This window comes from Epinephelus moara, chromosome 23 (assembly GCF_006386435.1).
Source record: "Epinephelus moara isolate mb chromosome 23, YSFRI_EMoa_1.0, whole genome shotgun sequence".
In the NCBI taxonomy this organism is placed as follows: Eukaryota; Metazoa; Chordata; class Actinopteri; order Perciformes; family Serranidae; genus Epinephelus; species Epinephelus moara.
This window is the reverse complement of record NC_065528.1, coordinates 24,177,793-24,194,887: the sequence shown is the minus strand read 5'-3', so window position 1 is coordinate 24,194,887 and position 17,095 is coordinate 24,177,793. Positions and strand designations below refer to the sequence as shown.

The 17,095-nt window shown below is 39.5% G+C and overlaps 1 protein-coding gene and 6 non-coding genes across 8 annotated transcripts; 5 read left to right on the top strand and 2 right to left on the bottom strand.

Moving 5' to 3' along the window:
- The first annotated feature begins 865 nt into the window (after positions 1 to 865).
- On the top strand, positions 866 to 15,404 carry ttll1 (tubulin tyrosine ligase-like family, member 1). 2 transcript variants are annotated; one of them, XM_050035718.1, is made up of 10 exons: positions 866 to 1,331; positions 1,474 to 1,597; positions 3,261 to 3,469; positions 3,565 to 3,745; positions 4,061 to 4,198; positions 4,362 to 4,470; positions 5,431 to 5,574; positions 7,005 to 7,091; positions 9,177 to 9,340; positions 14,325 to 15,404. In XM_050035718.1, exons 2-10 carry the CDS (start codon positions 1,485 to 1,487, stop codon positions 14,452 to 14,454), a joined length of 1,275 nt encoding a protein of 424 aa, XP_049891675.1. In that variant the 5' UTR covers positions 866 to 1,331; positions 1,474 to 1,484; the 3' UTR covers positions 14,455 to 15,404. The 2 variants fall into 2 exon arrangements, with proteins under 2 accessions (XP_049891675.1, XP_049891676.1); XM_050035719.1 differs by having other exon boundaries at positions 866 to 1,335.
- Positions 6,209 to 6,296, top strand: trnay-gua (transfer RNA tyrosine (anticodon GUA)). The gene is given in 2 exon segments: positions 6,209 to 6,245; positions 6,261 to 6,296. It is a non-coding gene; the product is annotated as a tRNA-Tyr (tRNA).
- On the top strand, positions 9,467 to 9,554 carry trnay-gua (transfer RNA tyrosine (anticodon GUA)). The gene is given in 2 exon segments: positions 9,467 to 9,503; positions 9,519 to 9,554. It is a non-coding gene; the product is annotated as a tRNA-Tyr (tRNA).
- On the top strand, positions 10,398 to 10,484 carry trnay-gua (transfer RNA tyrosine (anticodon GUA)). The gene is given in 2 exon segments: positions 10,398 to 10,434; positions 10,449 to 10,484. It is a non-coding gene; the product is annotated as a tRNA-Tyr (tRNA).
- Positions 11,652 to 11,757, top strand: trnay-gua (transfer RNA tyrosine (anticodon GUA)). Its single transcript has 2 exons — positions 11,652 to 11,688; positions 11,722 to 11,757. It is a non-coding gene; the product is annotated as a tRNA-Tyr (tRNA).
- trnay-gua (transfer RNA tyrosine (anticodon GUA)) lies at positions 13,138 to 13,224 on the bottom strand. The gene is given in 2 exon segments: positions 13,138 to 13,173; positions 13,188 to 13,224. It is a non-coding gene; the product is annotated as a tRNA-Tyr (tRNA).
- Positions 14,032 to 14,119, bottom strand: trnay-gua (transfer RNA tyrosine (anticodon GUA)). Its single transcript is given in 2 exon segments — positions 14,032 to 14,067; positions 14,083 to 14,119. It is a non-coding gene; the product is annotated as a tRNA-Tyr (tRNA).
- Positions 15,405 to 17,095: the final 1,691 nt, after the last annotated feature.

The window sequence follows — 17,095 nt, the reverse complement described above, 5'->3', positions numbered from 1 at the left end:
TGCAAAGAGTCCCCTGAGACAGTTCGACACATATAGTGGCAGGATCTAAGGCGCAAGCTGGGCCAGCGTACATTGAGAGGCACAACCAAGTGGCTGGGATAGTGTAGGAACATCTGAGTGTGGACTAGAAGTCCCCCATCTTGTTGCTGTTTACTCCCTTGATGCTGTAGCAACTGAATTAATAAAGATTATCTTGCAGTGTCTTGGTTATAAATAAGAATATTTCAGACTTTTTTCAATGTATGTGGACAGTTTTTATACATTCCAATACAATAATTAATTCACTCTACAGTATGTCTTACACTGTCCCTGCCTTATGTTACAACTGCAGAGCTGCTACGTATATGCAGACTTTTGTTTGGTATTCACCTACTCTGCACAGGTTTTTTAAAATGTAGGTATTTTCCTCACTGGTATTTTATGTCTTAACTTCTCTAATATGTAATACTAATTACTTTACTCTTTTATGTGTTATAATTATAGTAATTATCTTGCTTTTGTCTCCCTTTTGTACATGATCCAATAAAATAGAATAAACAGGATATAGAATGACATCCAGTATTTCTCTACCTCCTGTTGTTTTAGATTATTAATGGTATACCATTGTACTTAGTCTTTAATACTAATGATTGCCTTGATTTAGATGGTGTGTAATATGTTTACTGTGAATATTCTGTTAATACGTAATAGTATTTATTACAAATCATTATAATGTTTGTGAAACATGATTATGTGTGTGTATATAAAGTAGTTCAGTCCAGTTTAAACTCCACATACAGTCCAACACTGACCCCTGCTGGTGCGCTGACGTAATGACGCCCTGCAATGACATCACTGCGTCCTCCGTTGCTAGGTTATTCTCCCGGAAGGACCAAGCCCTCAACGACGTCGTTTAACGTTTTTGAGACATTTCTCCCTTTAAAAATCCCTTTAAATGTAATGTAGTCGCATTGTAAGCTTATCATGTGTATTTTGTTATTGCGTTTTAATAATTTAGACTTTTATTGTGAAGAGTAGAAGAGGGCGTTTCGTCACTGTGTCCAGCTTCACGTCGCCGGGATCAATAAATGTAGCTTGTTAGCAGTAAAACCGCTAACATGCTAGCTGTTATTTGATGCTTTATGAGGCTAACAGTGATGCTGACTAACTGTCGCTGTGCTCCGCTATGAGTTAAGCTGGCTAGCGACAGTGTGGTGAGATTGCATCACTGACTGGGTGATGTCCGCCCAGCAGCCTCTGCAGCACTCCTGGGAGGATCCAGCAGCCTGCTAACAGAGCCATCCCGGCTAGCTCATGCTGATGACTGGCTGTTTCCTGACATTGATTTGCAGGTAGGTAGGTGACAGCTTTGTGCTGCATGGTAGCTGCATGCATTGCCCCACTCTTTGTCTGTGCTTTTAACTATCCTGAGTCCTATCTGTGTTTTTTTTTTTTTTTTTTTTTTTTTACCTGTTGTCTTGTGCTCCACCCTAGTGGGAGGCACCATGGCCGGTAAGGTGAAGTGGGTGACAGATATTGAGAAATCAGTGCTCATCAACAACTTTGAGAAGAGGGAATGGGTTCAAGTCACAGAAAACGACGACTGGAATTTCTACTGGTAGGTTCACACCTCATCCACATGACACTCGACTCACTAGTCTTTGGACACTGTACTCTGTGAGCATTAAATACATTAACACAAAAGTACTCTTGTTCTGTGCTGAAGTCAGTGGTTGTCAATCTGTGGGGCGGGTCTCCCTGTGGGGGCATAGAGCCACTGCAGGTGGGGCGTGGATGGCCAGGGGGGGAAAAAGGAGTGGCACAAAGTTAAATTAAATGATTATGTTATAATAATAATAATAATAATAATAATATATTTATGAAGCTCTTTTCAAAAGTGCCTTCCTGCGACCCCCAACAGGATAAGCAGTTATGGAAAGAATGAATAATGCTGTCATGCCAACATTTATCCTACCATAAGTCATCATGGATCCTTTTTTATTAGTTGCTATTACACTTATTGTTAATGACTGATAAAAAAAAAAATTCTACTAAAGTGTCTCTGTGGTGGAACTCCTTACAAGTAATAGACATCTGAAATGAGAGAAGGGGCCCCAACTAGACACAGCTTTATTGTAAAGTGTCACACAAGCCGAAAAGATTGAAAACCACTGGTGTAATATTTAGGATCAGTGTGTAGGATTCATAGGATTTAGTGGCATGTAGCAGAAAGAAGTGCAGATGGCAACAAGCTGGAACTTCTCTCATTTGCCAAGTGTGAATTCTTGTTCATTGCTCAGCTGAGGTGCTGAGGTATCCGCAGAGGTCTCTTCCTAACCAAAACAAACCAGTGAACACACTAAATAAAGCAGTTTCATGCTAAAAGATTTGTGTTTTTACGACTCAGAGGAACTACAGTGGCCGATGCTAAAACGCAAATGGCCCTCTCTTGAGCCAGTGTTTGGTTTGTCTGTTCTGAGCTAATGTAGAAACATGGCTTCGCAACATGGCGGCCACCATAAACGTGAACCTGCTTTCTATTTAGACAATAACGGCTCATTCTATGGTGACAAAAAGACAACGATTTTTATTTTCAGGTGATTAAACGCTAAGAAAAAATAAACAATATCCATGTCTGCAAAGATATCCTTTAATATGCATTGTATTTTATAATGTCTCCATATGTTTTATATGCAGAATATGAATCGGAAAAGTAAAAGTATAAATATAGTGGAGTTAAAAAGTGCAATATATGGCTTTGTTACCAGTAAAATGTCAGTGTTACTTAAAAACGTATACATGTGTAAGTACAATCAGGAAAATGTATTCAAGTATTAAAAGTAAAAATACTCATGCAGAAAAATTTAAATCAATTTAATAAAGCAAGGAAAAGCAGCAAGTCTTCATTTCTGAGAGGCTGGAACCATGAAATGTTTTTGCCTGAAGAATGACTAAAACGATTATCACAATGGCTGCTGAATAACTTTCTGATCAATCAGCTAATCATTTCAGCTGCACTTGTATATTTTCATTTGGTTTGCGTGCAGATATATTATTTTGTAACTGAAGTTATGACATAGTACTGAAATGTTGTAGAGTCGAAGTATAAAGCAGTATAAAATGGAAATATTCTGTTATCTAATCTACTCTGTTCTCAGTAACCTCTAACTGCTGCAAATAGGATGTATGTTGATCCTATTTATGAGTAATAATTACATCAGCACGCCTGTTTGAGGGTCTTAAGATCACCATAATGAAGGTTTATTTAATCACACATGCAGGATGAGCATCCAGACCATCAGAAATGTGTTCAGCGTGGACACCGGCTACCGCCTGTCAGATGAGCAGATGGTTAACCACTTCCCCAACCACTACGAGCTGACCAGGAAGGACCTGATGATCAAGAACATCAAGCGCTACCGCAAGGAGCTGGAGAAGGAGGGCAGTCCGCTGGCAGAGAAGGACGAGAACGGGAAATACATTTATTTAGGTATCCATTAGAGTTAAAAAATTCACGCTTACTCCATTATCTTCCCCAGAAAACATGGAGAATATGTTTACCTATTTGCCCTGTGCTTCGTGCAGATTTCGTCCCTGTCACATTCATGCTCCCCGCCGATTATAATCTTTTTGTGGAGGAGTTTCGCAAGAACCCATCCAGCACTTGGATCATGAAGCCCTGCGGGAAGGCTCAGGGCAAAGGCATCTTCCTCATAAACAAACTGTCCCAGATCAAGAAGTGGTCCAGAGACAGCCGCACCTCCACGTGAGTTACTGATGATATCATCATAACACTTCCTGCAAGGAGACTACTCTGTACATACATTCGCATGTTGTCATAATATTATTCTTTCTGTAAAAATAAACCTGTTCTAGTCCTGCAGTCATCTCAATCAGTAAATACATTTTATTTGAGTAAACTACTTAACAGGTTCTTATGTGTAATTACTTTGTAATTACACATAAGAACCTGTACAGTCTGCTATGGGCATTTGATTCACAGGTAAAATTCCAAAACTAGTAACAATAATTCTTTTCAGAGGTTTATGGTTTGCTGATGTTTAGCTTCTTGCTTTTCCAGGTTTGTTGCAGCATCCAGCGGCAAAGAGGCCTACGTCATCTCCCTGTACATCGACAATCCTCTGCTGATAGGAGGGAAGAAGTTCGACCTGCGTCTCTACGTCCTAGTGACCATGTATCGGCCATTAAAATGCTACATGTAAGCATTTTTTGGATACTAGCACCATATACTAGTAATGAATTGTAATCTACATGTAACAGAAGGCAACTGGTTTGTCATACTATTTGGCTGTAATCAAACCATCACAACAGTTTTCTCATGAATAAACTGCCACTAACCCTCTCTGTGGTTTGATCCTCAGGTACAAGCTCGGCTTCTGTAGGTTCTGCACAGTCAAGTACACGCCCAGCACCAGTGAACTGGACAATATGTTCGTTCACCTCACCAATGTGGCCATCCAAAAACATGGGGTAAGTCTGTATCTTGTATTTTATGGCTAGTGGGTGTTGTTATTAGAAGACAGTGTTATAAAGGGGTATTCCACCGAATCATTAAGTTGGGGGTCACACAAAGCAGCAGTGGCCACTTAATTACAATACCAGTACCAATACCATTTCCCCGTAAAGTGATACTGATACCTAGAGTACTTCATTCGATACCTTCATTCGAGTGGTGTGTAGTAATACTTTTAAATATTTTGGTTGCATCTTGGCACGCTGAACTGAAAACTCGGTCATATACACTGCGCTCGACTGAGGCACACCATAGACTGGGTAGTAGCTGCTGCTGCAGGAGAGTGAGCTCTGCACCAGGGACAGTAGATGAGAGTCCACCTGGCCGCACACACTTAGTGAGAGTTAGCATCTCATGGCTAATGCTACCTAACAGTTTATAACAGGTTTAATGACAGAGTCGGGCCGTTTTAGTGTCAGTGTGAATAAGTTTGGACCGTTAAACTGATGTTAGCCACTGCTGCTGTGTTAGCTCATGCTAACCGGAAAAAGGATTAAAAAAAGGATTGAATGCAGTCATTGTTTGATACTACTTGGTGCTGTGTTAGTCAAGTTGATTAAACGTGTTCAATACCGATACCCCTAGTTGCTGTGTTATCCTTTTACTGCCTCGTATGGGTCAAACTCCAAAAACATTGGGCCCTCTACTTCCTATAATTCAACTTAAAGTCATTAGACTCTCCTTTAATGGTTTGTGGTGGTCTTTCCAAGTCCATGCCCTAAATTTGTAACACAGGGTTCCTCTCAAAAATATCTTCAGCCAAATCCAGACTTCAAAAATCTTCCTTCAGAGCCCCAGAGGACATTATACAACTTCTTTCACACTGAATGATGAATTTCAGGTAATGATATAACTCAATGTGAAAAAAAACAAACAAGAATGTCAGTGTCTAGTTAGACTGTGTACCTTTAACGCAGGATGACTACAACCATGTCCATGGAGGCAAGTGGACGGTCAGTAACCTCCGTTTGTACCTAGAGAGCACCAGAGGGAAGGAGGTGACCAGCCGACTGTTTGACCAGATCCACTGGATCGTGGTGCAGTCACTGAAGGCCGTGGCTGTAAGTAGACATTGAGGGTTTTTTTTTTTGGTTTTTTTTTAACTGAAAACTGCATTTCCAAAATATGTGACCATTACTCCTACATGCTTATTGACATTACAGATTAACACAGATTTAGGAAGTTTGACCAAAATGTAATACTAGATAATCTTAGGTTGCCAATTCAAATCTGTCTTGAAGGAGTAACTTTTAACTGTGTGTTGAGAAACATTTTGTCCAATAGCACCTAAAGCAAGAGCACTGTTTAACTTAAGAGGTTTACACTATACTTAAACTAGATATCTTTGAATAAGAATGAGATGTGGTGGCTTGTGATTTCATTACAGCGTGAAAAAAGAGCGGTTAAATGGCTAGTATGTACAAAATGTTTTTTATGGTTTATAAGTTTCACATAAAAGCGAATTCTTGAAATTCTTTTTAACAGTTTATTACTACCTCAAAAGATATGTACACAGTGAAAACACCACTGATTAGACTGATGAAGGTGCAGGAAAATCATCGTCTCTGACCTAACGACATTTCAAAGGAGTTTATGTTATGATATTATTTCTTTGGTTGTAACTAAAGGTGATGAACAGCTGGTAAATACAGTACGTAGACATTTTTTCAATAGTGAATATACAATGTATGTGTCCCTTCGATAGCTCAGTTGGTAGAGCGGAGGACTGTAGTGGGATATACCAGGCATCCTTAGGTCGCTGGTTCAAATCCGGCTCGAAGGAGTGACTTTTAAACCTGTAGTCCACTACTGAACAAAGTCTACAGCCTTTGAAAGCCTGACAAGAACACTTCCAACTGTGTATTAAGTGTACACTTTATAATTATCTGAAGCGGTAATTAAGCTGCAGTTTGAATGAGCCAGTTTGGGAAGCATAAACTTCATGATTATGACGTTGTGAGAGAGGTCGTCTGACAACAGGTGCCTCGTTCTGAAAACAAAAAATAATATAAATGTACACAGTTATATTCCACCACTGCTGACTGTCCTCTTTATGTCTCTAGTGCTGCAGCCACATGCAGTACTTTAACCACAATGCCACACATGTTGAAGCCTCCAGTCATTGTGTTTTTACTTTGCTCCTGTCGGGCTTCTGTTTTTAGTATTCAGTGATCTCAGTTGGGCAGCACTTGTATACACACAGCTGTAAAAAACACCTGAAATGTGGGGATTTCTTTTTGTTTTTAGTACAACAGTGCACTCAATCTAATGCACACTTCCCTTTTCTACTAAGTGAGCTGACTCACTTCCCCTCTCAGGCCTCACACACAGGCTATTCTATACTAATAGTTATGTCCACACTGGTGTCTTTAGATGTTACTAACATCCTTCCCTAATGAGTTATTCTTTATTGCATTAAAACATGACAGTATATCATAATCAGTGTAGGTCAGTTCCTCCTCCTGACTCCTCCTGTCTCTCTCTCTCCCAGCCTGTGATGAACAATGACAAGCACTGTTTCGAGTGTTACGGGTATGACATCATTATTGATGACAAGCTCAAGCCATGGCTTATCGAGGTGAGTAATTTAACAGGAGGGGTTGTTACATGCATACACACCTACAAACTCACATAAAATGGCTGTAATTGGCTAAAAATTAACCTCTGCTGTTTTTCTTTTCCTTGTTGCATATTTTGCCAAGCCCAGAGACACTTAACATGCTTACACAGTGACTCCATGTTCCCTTTCACAAGTGTTAAGCAACTTTAAATGCCCTTGAGCTTTATCTTTGTGTGTGCGTGTGTGTTTGAACGTGTGGCCTCTGTTTATTCAAATATGTGCCTAAGGTGTGTCTGACCCATTATTCCAGTTGAAAAACACTGCTGTTTTCAACCTGAACATGTACCAGGTAATACAGGCTGATACAGGCTATTTGATGTCTAGTGTTTAATCTCAAATAGGACGCCTCCGTCATCATGTTTTTTAACATTCAAAATAGTGTGCTAGTCATGTGGCTGTCATATTTCTCTGAACTCATTTTGACAGCCACACAATGAGTTGCTGGGTTTCCAGGCTAGGTCTGAACTATTTCTGTTAACAGACACCAATCTGATCTATTTTGGGCGACATGAAGTTGGTTGTAGGACATAGATGGTCCTCAGTGAGGGACTGAAAAAATGTGCCACAAATCTAGTCAGGAACGCTTTCCTTTGTTCATTATTCTGTCAAGTATTCCTGTAAGCGGCCAACTCAGGTAACAGGTAATGCAAAACCAGAGCTGATAAGCGAAACTATTTTTGTTTGTGCCATCTACTCCAGGTATTAAATGTGTGTTGATATTAAAGATGCTGCTTCATCTTTCTCTGGGCACTCATTCTTCTTTTTAGAACGTATGTTTCTGAGTATGGAGAAAGAAAAATGACTTAAGTATCAATAAATTGATAAATGTATAAATAAATACAGGAATAAATAAATAAATATGAAAATAAATTTAAAAATATATACATAAATACAGAAATAAACAAATGTGTAATTGATTAAATAAATTAATGTATAAATCAAAACAGGAATATATACATAAATATGAATAAAATAAATGTACGAGTTAGTACAGTGATATATAAATAAATATGAAAATAAATAAATAAAAACACATAAATAGAGAAACAAATAAAAAAAGTAATTAAATAACTAAATTAATGTATGAATGAAAACGGCAATTAATTAAAAAATGTATAAATAAATACAGGAATAAATACATAAATGTGAAAATAATATATAAAAATAGTGATAAATAAATATGAAAATAAATAAATAACTGTATACATTAATACAGGAATAAATAAATAAATATGAAAAATAAATTAATAAATGTATACATAAATAAATAAATAAATAAATATTAAAAATAAATAAATGTATACATAAATACTAGACGGAATAAATAAATAAATATGAAAAATAAATAACTGCTTACATAAATACAGGAATAAATAAATAAATATTAAAAATTGAATAAATAAATGTAGACATAAATACAAGAATAAATAAATATGTCAATAAGTAAATAAATAATTGTATAAATAAAAACTGTGATGAATAAATAAATACATGTGAAAGTAAATAAATGTCTACACAAATACAGGAATAAATACATTTTGAAATAAATGTGTAAAAAACAAATAAAGGCATAACGAAATTAATCGATAAATGCATCGACATCGATAAATAAATGTAGTTGAACAAAAATGTAGAAATAAATGTAAAATATTTATGTATTTATTTATGTCCTGTTTAACTAGCAACTTGTATTTATTTATTAATGTATTTATTTATTTTTATTTGTGCATTTATTTTTTTTATTTATTTCAGTATTTTATTTATTTTTTCCTGTATTTATTTATACATTTATTCATTTATAAATAGTAGAGTCATTTTCCATCCACTATGTATGAGCACAGCTGTTCCAGCACCTAAGCAGCAGAACTTCCTGCCTGATAAGAGCTTCTATACGGGGAGAGGATGAAATGAAACAATGTGCTTATGCCTGTTTGGATCCCACACTCACCCACATCATAAAGCTCTACCTGTTTCCATGTGCTTTGGTGCCAAACACTTTTGTTCAGATGTAAATGTCACATTCTTCGTCTGTGTCATTCTCAGGTCAATGCTTCTCCCTCGCTGACCTCCAGCACAGCCAACGACCGCATCCTGAAGTACAACCTCATCAACGACACCCTCAACATCGTCACTCCCAACGGAGACATCCCAGACTGCCGCTGGAATCGCAGCCCGCCCCGAGAGGCCCTGGGCAACTATCAAGTCTTGTGAGTGACGTTGAAATCTACCTGTCACACTCAGGCAAACTCAGCAGCTTCTGCAGCAAAAGTGAAACTTTGTCTCCTGCGGTTACTGAGCTGAAGCCCTTTTCTATTTTTAGCTCCGCCATCATCCCTTCGATAGCTCAGTTGGTAGAGCGGAGGACTGTAGTGAGAAATATCAGACATCCTTAGTTCGCTGGTTCAAATCTGGCTCGAAGGAGTGGCTTTTAAAAGGTTAAACCCCTGGGACACTGCCAGAAATACTGTATAATATCAGTTACAACCCAGCATATACTTGATCTTACTGTACATTAGCCACTCTCCCAGTGCACTGCTAAAATAGGCTGTAACTAATTAACTAGCACTCATTTACCGCTCAACATACTGGGTGTGGGACTTAAAAGAGTGGCTTTTATACCATGAAGTTCCTGTGACATCTTTATCTTTATCTTTATTAGGTTACAACAGGTGATAAACAGCTTGTAAATGCATTAACTATAAATATTGCTACTGGTGAACTATAACCTCTTATCTCCCCTCAATAGCTGAGTTGATAGAGCGGAGGACTGTGGTGGTTACACCAGGTATCCTAGAGCCTCGTTTCCACCAAGCACTTCAGTTTGTTACACATTAGAACAGTTATTTTTTCATTGTCAAACGTTGTGGATGGTACCAGTATATAACTGGGTAAGGCTAAAACAATAGAAGATGAACATCTGGTAAATACAGTAAGTAAAGGTGGTCCTGCTAATGAATTATGACCCCCTTGTCTCCCTGTGGTAGCTCAGATGGTAGAGCAGAGTTGGTTATGTGTGGAGTTATAGCAGAAAAGGTCTGTTGTGTGGTCTATAACTCACTGTGCAGATCTCTTAAAACAAACTGTTCAACATCTGCTCAGCACAAGAGGAATCACTCTTTACACTCTTACATACCTGAACTCTTTTATAAGCAGTCTTTCCCTATGCTTGCTTCCTGCAGCTGTGGGAAAATGTTTTTACCTCATTATGGGCCTGTCCTCTCTAGTTTCCATACCTGTGTTGCTTTAAAGCAGAGTATGTATCTCCCTTCGATAGCTCAGTTGGTAGAGCGGAGGACTGTAGTGGCTGTAACAGGCATCCTTAGGTCGCTGGTTCAAATCCGGCTCGAAGGAGTGGCTTTTAAAAGCCCCTACACACGTCACAGTCAAAGCATTATGGGCTGCCTATTGAGTCCTCTGTGTCTTGATCATAAAGTCTATGGAACACTGGTAGTGGTGTTCTGCGTTTTCGGCATTAATAACTGTTCCTGCTAAAGAGCTCAATGGCAAAAAAAAAATCTCAACTCATATAACAAGTTTGTTTTGTTCACACCTTCTTGACTTAAGATGTTTGTTTGCTTTCCTCACTTTTGTTTCTCTTCTTGTGCGCTGAGCTGAACTGTCAACATTCTGAATCTGCAGAAAAAAAAGCTGACAAGGACTGAGTAGTGCCAACGGTGCTGGACATAAAAACTAGGGTGACAGATGCTCATCAACGGCCTGACATTGACCTACGGCTGATTGTCAGCTTGGCACCTCAGGGTACAAAGCGTTTAAATCAATAGTCCATAATCAAACATGCCGTACAACAGCAGTTTAAACCAGATTATAAATGGTCTTACTGTATATGGTGTGTACAGTCTTGTGAAACAAAGTGTTCAATATCTGCTCAGTAAAAGAGGGATCAACCCTTCTGCTCACGCTCTTCTACAAACAGTCGGCAACTCCCTGTGGTAGCTCAGCTAGTGGGGTGGTCACTGGATCAATAGCACTTGAAATGAGTATCTTATAAGCATTTAAACTCATAGTTCAAACTGGCAGTAAAAGACAGAAAAATCTTTCTTTGAGCCAGTGACAGAGAAGGATGCCTTGCATTTCCACTACAGCCCTCCACCCGACCAGCTGAGCTATGGAAGCGGGGATGCTGTGAACCAACAGACCAGATCCCAGAGGATTGTATTTACACAATACACAGCCTTTCTGACAATAGGAGCCTCATTCTGAATACAATAGTGTAGGTAGTGTGTGCTTCAGCATCTTGTTTACATAATAAGTCTATGTAAGAGCAACCAGAGGGAGGAAATTACTACATTACTCCTCTTTCTCCACCTCAACTGACTCTGACTCATTTCTCTACACTATGCCAACACTGCAGCACAAAGGAGGGGCTCATGGGCAACATTAAGGTCATGTTGTTTGTTGATGATGAACTTCAGGTATAGACTCTATGCTTTGTCATTTTTCTGTTTATTATTTATCCCATGCATTTTGTTTTTTTGTTGTTTTCAGTGATACTATCCTCCTTCGATAGCTCAGTTGGTAGAGCGGAGGACTGTAGTGGGTGTACCAGACCAAAGTGGTAGTCACAGGAATCCTTAGGTCGCTGGTTCAAATCCGGCTCGAAGGAATATCTTTTAATCACATGGCCGTGTGTCTGTCCTCACATGGGAAGATTCTGGTATGTTGTGGTTAGTTTATTTCTGGCATAGATATTCCTGATACAATACAGCACTTCACCAAACAAGATGCAATCTGCACTACTTTCTAAACAGCTATAACTCATGAGAGTTTACTGTGGCTTGACAAACACTTGTTACCATAGTGAAGTATCTGATACAGAGCACAATAAGTTGTTTTATTCCACAATAAGTAATTGAGATTTTTTTATAAATCTGACCCACTTATTATTCTCCCTTGTCTCTGTCGTTCTTTTATTCACCTCCTTAGCAGAACAAGGCTCTAGTCAAGGTCATTTTGGATGTATAGGGCTTTTCCTATGGCGTGTTTTTTTTTTTTTTGCACAAAGTCAAACCATGCTATGCCAATTTGCATTTCCATTGTCTGAGATGGATATCTCTAGTCAGGCCACAAGCGCGCATACCAGGTAGCTGTGACATCTCTCCGACTGCAGCCAACCCAACAACCCCTCTTCCCCTCACACAAGCGTGTATTGCAATACTTAATTGATGTCTGCGCAGTAGACCAAAGAGAAAGATGTTTTTAGAAGTGTCTGTGTTCAGCTGTTAGTACTTTTGTAGCTTCTAACTTAATCACTGTGGTTTCAAGTTTAGTTTCTCTCCTACATCCGCATTTGTACTTTAGATATCTGCATTATTTAACGGTTTCATGTTCACTTTCAGTCGTGTAGTAGTCGCTTTAAGTTACTGCTGGTGAAAACTCATCATTTCCTTATTTTGCTTGTTCACAAGAAAAACAGCTTTTACATTACAAAATAACATAGGGCTTTTAGTGTGAAGATTTAAAGGAAATTAAATGTTATCGCCAAATTTTCAATTTCTTACTCTTCAATTAAAACAAGTCTACTTACACTGAAGGGAGGAAGACTACAAGCAGAGACAGCTACAATAAGATGTTAGATGAAAGACAACAGGCTTTTACTGCACCTCTTTAAACTGCAGGTAGATTTCTTTTACCTGCCGTGCTGTGTGATGGTAAGACACCCAAATTACGGGGAACCTGTGGATCAGCCCACTGCTTTTATAAGACAAGCACCTTGTCATTTAGAAGCACCTTTAAGTTGCTTTAAGTGTTTAGGATAACACCTACAACTTTTTTGGGGCTGCTGATATATGAACTACAGTTTAAAGTGGCAGACATGTGGATAACAAGAGGGAAATCACAGGTTATCTCAATGACTCCCCCCACCTAGTCTCTCGTCTGGGCATTTGAACAGGGGACAGGTGGGGTTAGCCATGCTAACAACTATGCTAACAGCTTTGTGAGGCTGTTCTTTTTGTGATGTTCATGCGATCTTGCTAAATATTACTCCTTCGAGCCGGATTTGAACCAGCGACCTAAGGATGCCTGGCATATCCACTACAGTCCTCCGCTCTACCAACTGAGCTATCGAAGGTACGTTTCCCCATGCTGACAGACACATGCCCCATGGGTAAATTCCTGTGGACTTACTGTGTACACTAGGTACTAAGGCACACACCACCCTCAGTTTTTGTGTTCAGAATGAGTCACCTATTGTCAGATGACCTCTCTCACAACGTTTAGATTTTAATGCCTGGAGTATTCAGAATCACCATCTTGTGGACCTTCAGTTTATGCCCTAAAAAGACAGACATTACATGAAGGATATGCTCCCCAAACCTGAAACTAAACCGAGCCAAACTAGCATGGCGACTAAATTAAGCACTGACTTTATCACGCATCTCTAACTGACCACTTGAAACCACTCATTACTGCCTACATCATTCATGCTAGAAAGCTGGAGACAGCTGTCAGCAGCAGAATTCATGATGTACACTCCCATAAAAATGATAAATGTCCAACTTGACGTAAAGTGGTCGAATCACAGAGCGTTAATGCGCTGTCACCAAAACAACCACCACATCCCACACTGCACTGCACTCCTTATTGGGGATGCATCAGGACATATTGGCGTTTACACCATAAAAACTATGTGGTCAAATGCATCCCAGACCCCCTCGGCAGATGGTTTGAATGATTGGATCACAATGCGTATTGGTGGTTGTTCACACTTGTGTTTAGCGCTGTCCACTCATGATCGGATTACCAAAGATGCATGTTTACACCAGGAGTAAACAGGATTGCAGTCAAGTTATTGGTGGATATGTCATATACAGTTGGAACGGTTATAATCAGGTTTTTCAATTGCTGTTGTAGAGTATGTTCAAGTCTTAAAAGTCACTCCTTCGAGCCGGATTTGAACCAGCGACCTAAGGATGCCTGGTTAATTCCACTACAGTCCTCCGCTCTACCAACTGAGCTATCGAAGGGTTGCTTGTGTGAGGACACAGAGGGGTTCTGGGCTCTATGTGAACACAATAGCGAGGGTTTTGTGGGCTTAGTGCTTAGCAAGGGGGTATTGTTTGAGTAAAGCACCTTGTTGCATAATCCATAGTTCATGTAAAGGCAACAGGAGTTCCCTCACATGCGTTTACCCACTACATTATTCCTCTGTCTTTGATTCTGTGTCCCCAGGTATGACGAGGAGCAGGCGCAGAGCGAGAATGCCGAGCGTGACCTGCGGAGCCGCTCGGGTCAGGCCCTGGGGTCGAAGGGCACCAAGGGGAGCGCAGGCGTTCGACCGGCTGCCGCCACATGGAAGTGAGGTGATATTTGCTGACTCTCAGTGACTACCTGTACATTATTACAGGTTCCAACAGTGGAGCACAGGGGGATAAAAAAGACTATTTTTAGCCTAACTATTGGATGGAGGACTGCTCCCTGTCTCCACATTTCAACGACAGAGTTCACAGGGGGCGACAACTCTACTGCTGGAGGGGAGGTCATATTTGGAGAGTTTAAAGGCCAGAATTTGTCGCCGTTTGTATGAATGAGTAACTAAAAATGCAGACGTTATGCTGACCATGGTATGTTGGTGGGGTTAATGTCTCAACAACAGAGCAACAGCGGCTCCCACCTCAGCCTGAGCTCCCTGTGAAGATAAGGACAACCATTCCAAAAAACTTACACGTTGGTAGAGGAAATTCAAAAAGAACACTCTCCTTTGATGAAAGCTGCAGTCAGTAAAATGGGAACCACACAAATGAAAAGAAAGGTGTCTGTTGTATACATCAATGGGATTAAAATCCAACGTGAACAAGGAGGATTGCAACAACCTGAACTATGCATGATTACTAGAGCCACCACACAGGTGCAAAAAGAAGGACCTCTGTGAGATGAAGTGGTTTGGAAAAGAAGGTAGAGGAACAAGAGATCTAACAAAGGGTATAAAGATATAATATACTGAGAGTTAATAGTACTTAATGTGTATAGACCCCGAGATAGAATTTAATAATGTTTTTATAGGTTTATTATCAGTATGCATTTACAGGGTGGGTTTCATTAAGACTGTATTCAGTGCTGAACCCTATTGCACTTTATTTTTGCTTGAATGTTAAATAGATATGTTGCATTTTGAGTTGGACCACTGACGTCATATCTGCTGCACATCTAAAATTTTAATATGTGTTGAGGATGAATGCATTCTTAGCTATCAGCTGTTAATTTGCGGTTACTACTGAAATGTTGAAACACTGATGATGAGTAGACAGCTGCTTTTTTGATACACTGAAGTAGGGCTTAGGTATTTTAGTTCGCAGCACACATCGTGGGGTTTTAAAGCGAAGTTATGTAATTTCACAAGATACATGCAGCTTTAACTTTTAGAGCCGATTGGAATGAATGTATCACTTAAAAGGACAGTTCACCCCCAAATCAAAAATACATATTTTTCCTCTTACTTACATTGTTTTGTTGTGAGGTATCAGCTGTAGAGATGTCTGCCATCTCTCTAATATCATGGGACTAGATGACGCCGCCAAAAAATTACACTTGAAAAGCTTATCAGAAAAGTCTCTCTGGAAATCATGAGCTAGTAACTCAAGATAATCCACAGACCTTGTTGTGAGCAGTTTCATGTAGGAACTATTTTCTTTCAACTGAACTACACCCACTGACCGAATCACTGCACAGAAGGAAGTGTGCATCTACTGCCAGCTCACGTAGCACCACTGAGCTAGCTAACGTTAAAGCTCAACCGATGCCTAGACTAAAAGCTGTAGAACGAAAATTTCATTGTCATGTAGGAAGTATTTTCTTTCTACCATATGATGTTCAGCATGCATCTACTAATGGACAGAGTGTCATAACAGCACAAGATTAATGGCATCTTCCTCTGCTAAACTGTAATGTTAGCTAGCTCAGTGGTGCTAGGTGAGCTAGCAGTAGATGCACACTTCCTTCTGGGCAGTGATACGGTTGTGGGATGTAGTTTGGTAAAAAAAAAGAAAATAGTTCCTATATGAAACTGCTCACAACAAGGTCTGTGGATTATCTTGAGTAACCAGGTCATGATTTCTGGAAAGAGACATTGCTGTTAAACTTTTCAAATGTAATTCTTGGCACTTTGAGCACCACAAGACAAGTTACAGCCGATATCTCCAACACTCAGCAACTCACACAATCTAGATTGATAAATAGCACAGTTAAGAGAACAATATGTTTTTTGATTTTGAGATTAACTGTCTCCTTTCATCAGTATGCTCCCCCATCATTCAAGTTCATTATCAAGATTATTATCATAATCCCTTTATTTACTCTGAAACAAGGGGCGTCTTCTGTCAATGGATGAAGGAAAGGTGGTAAAATGGTTCCAGAGAAAGCACCTCTGTAATCAAATTGTGATTAAATCAAGCTGTTGATGCCAACTCTGATATAGAAACGCGTTTGGTGCTTTGTGAAATTGAATTGCTGACTCTCACTGAAGGGAAATTCTCCAGTGATTATGTAACAAGCTTCTTTATTTGCTTTCTTTACAACATAAAATTAAATTTTAACCAATTTAAATAACAGAACTGAAGATTTTTTTTTATTTCTTGTCACCTGCTGTGGTAAGGGGCCCTCTAGCCTTTGATTAATCTAATCTGTGTGGAGTTTAGATTAATCAGAGGTCAATCCTTTAAAAGCCAAATGACCTTTATGTGCTTGCTGTGCGGTAAAGTAAGCCTCTGCATGGCAAGGTCCTTGACCTTGAGAGTTTGACACTCCCCCTCCTCCACCTTGTTGTTTCCTCCTGGAGCTGGTTACCACACAGAGAATATCAGGTGTGTAAGCCATAGAGGTTTTTGGCATGTGATCTCTAACCAAACTTCCCCTAACCATCTGATCCGTATGTGTCATCGTTTGGCAGGAGGACGTACACATCCTCCTGTGCTAGAGACCAAATTTATTAAGACGTACTCAACTCT

What these genes read in the sequence shown, in the direction of transcription:
- ttll1 (XM_050035718.1), top strand. Translation starts at nt 1,485, where the DNA reads ATGGCCGGTAAGGTGAAGTGGGTGACAGATATTGAGAAATCAGTGCTC. An exon ending in GACGACTGGAATTTCTACTG is followed by an intron (nt 1,598 to 3,260) that starts GTAGGTTCACAC and finishes TCACACATGCAG; the next exon opens with GATGAGCATCCAGACCATCA. An exon ending in TCAAGCCATGGCTTATCGAG is followed by an intron (nt 7,092 to 9,176) that starts GTGAGTAATTTA and finishes TGTCATTCTCAG; the next exon opens with GTCAATGCTTCTCCCTCGCT.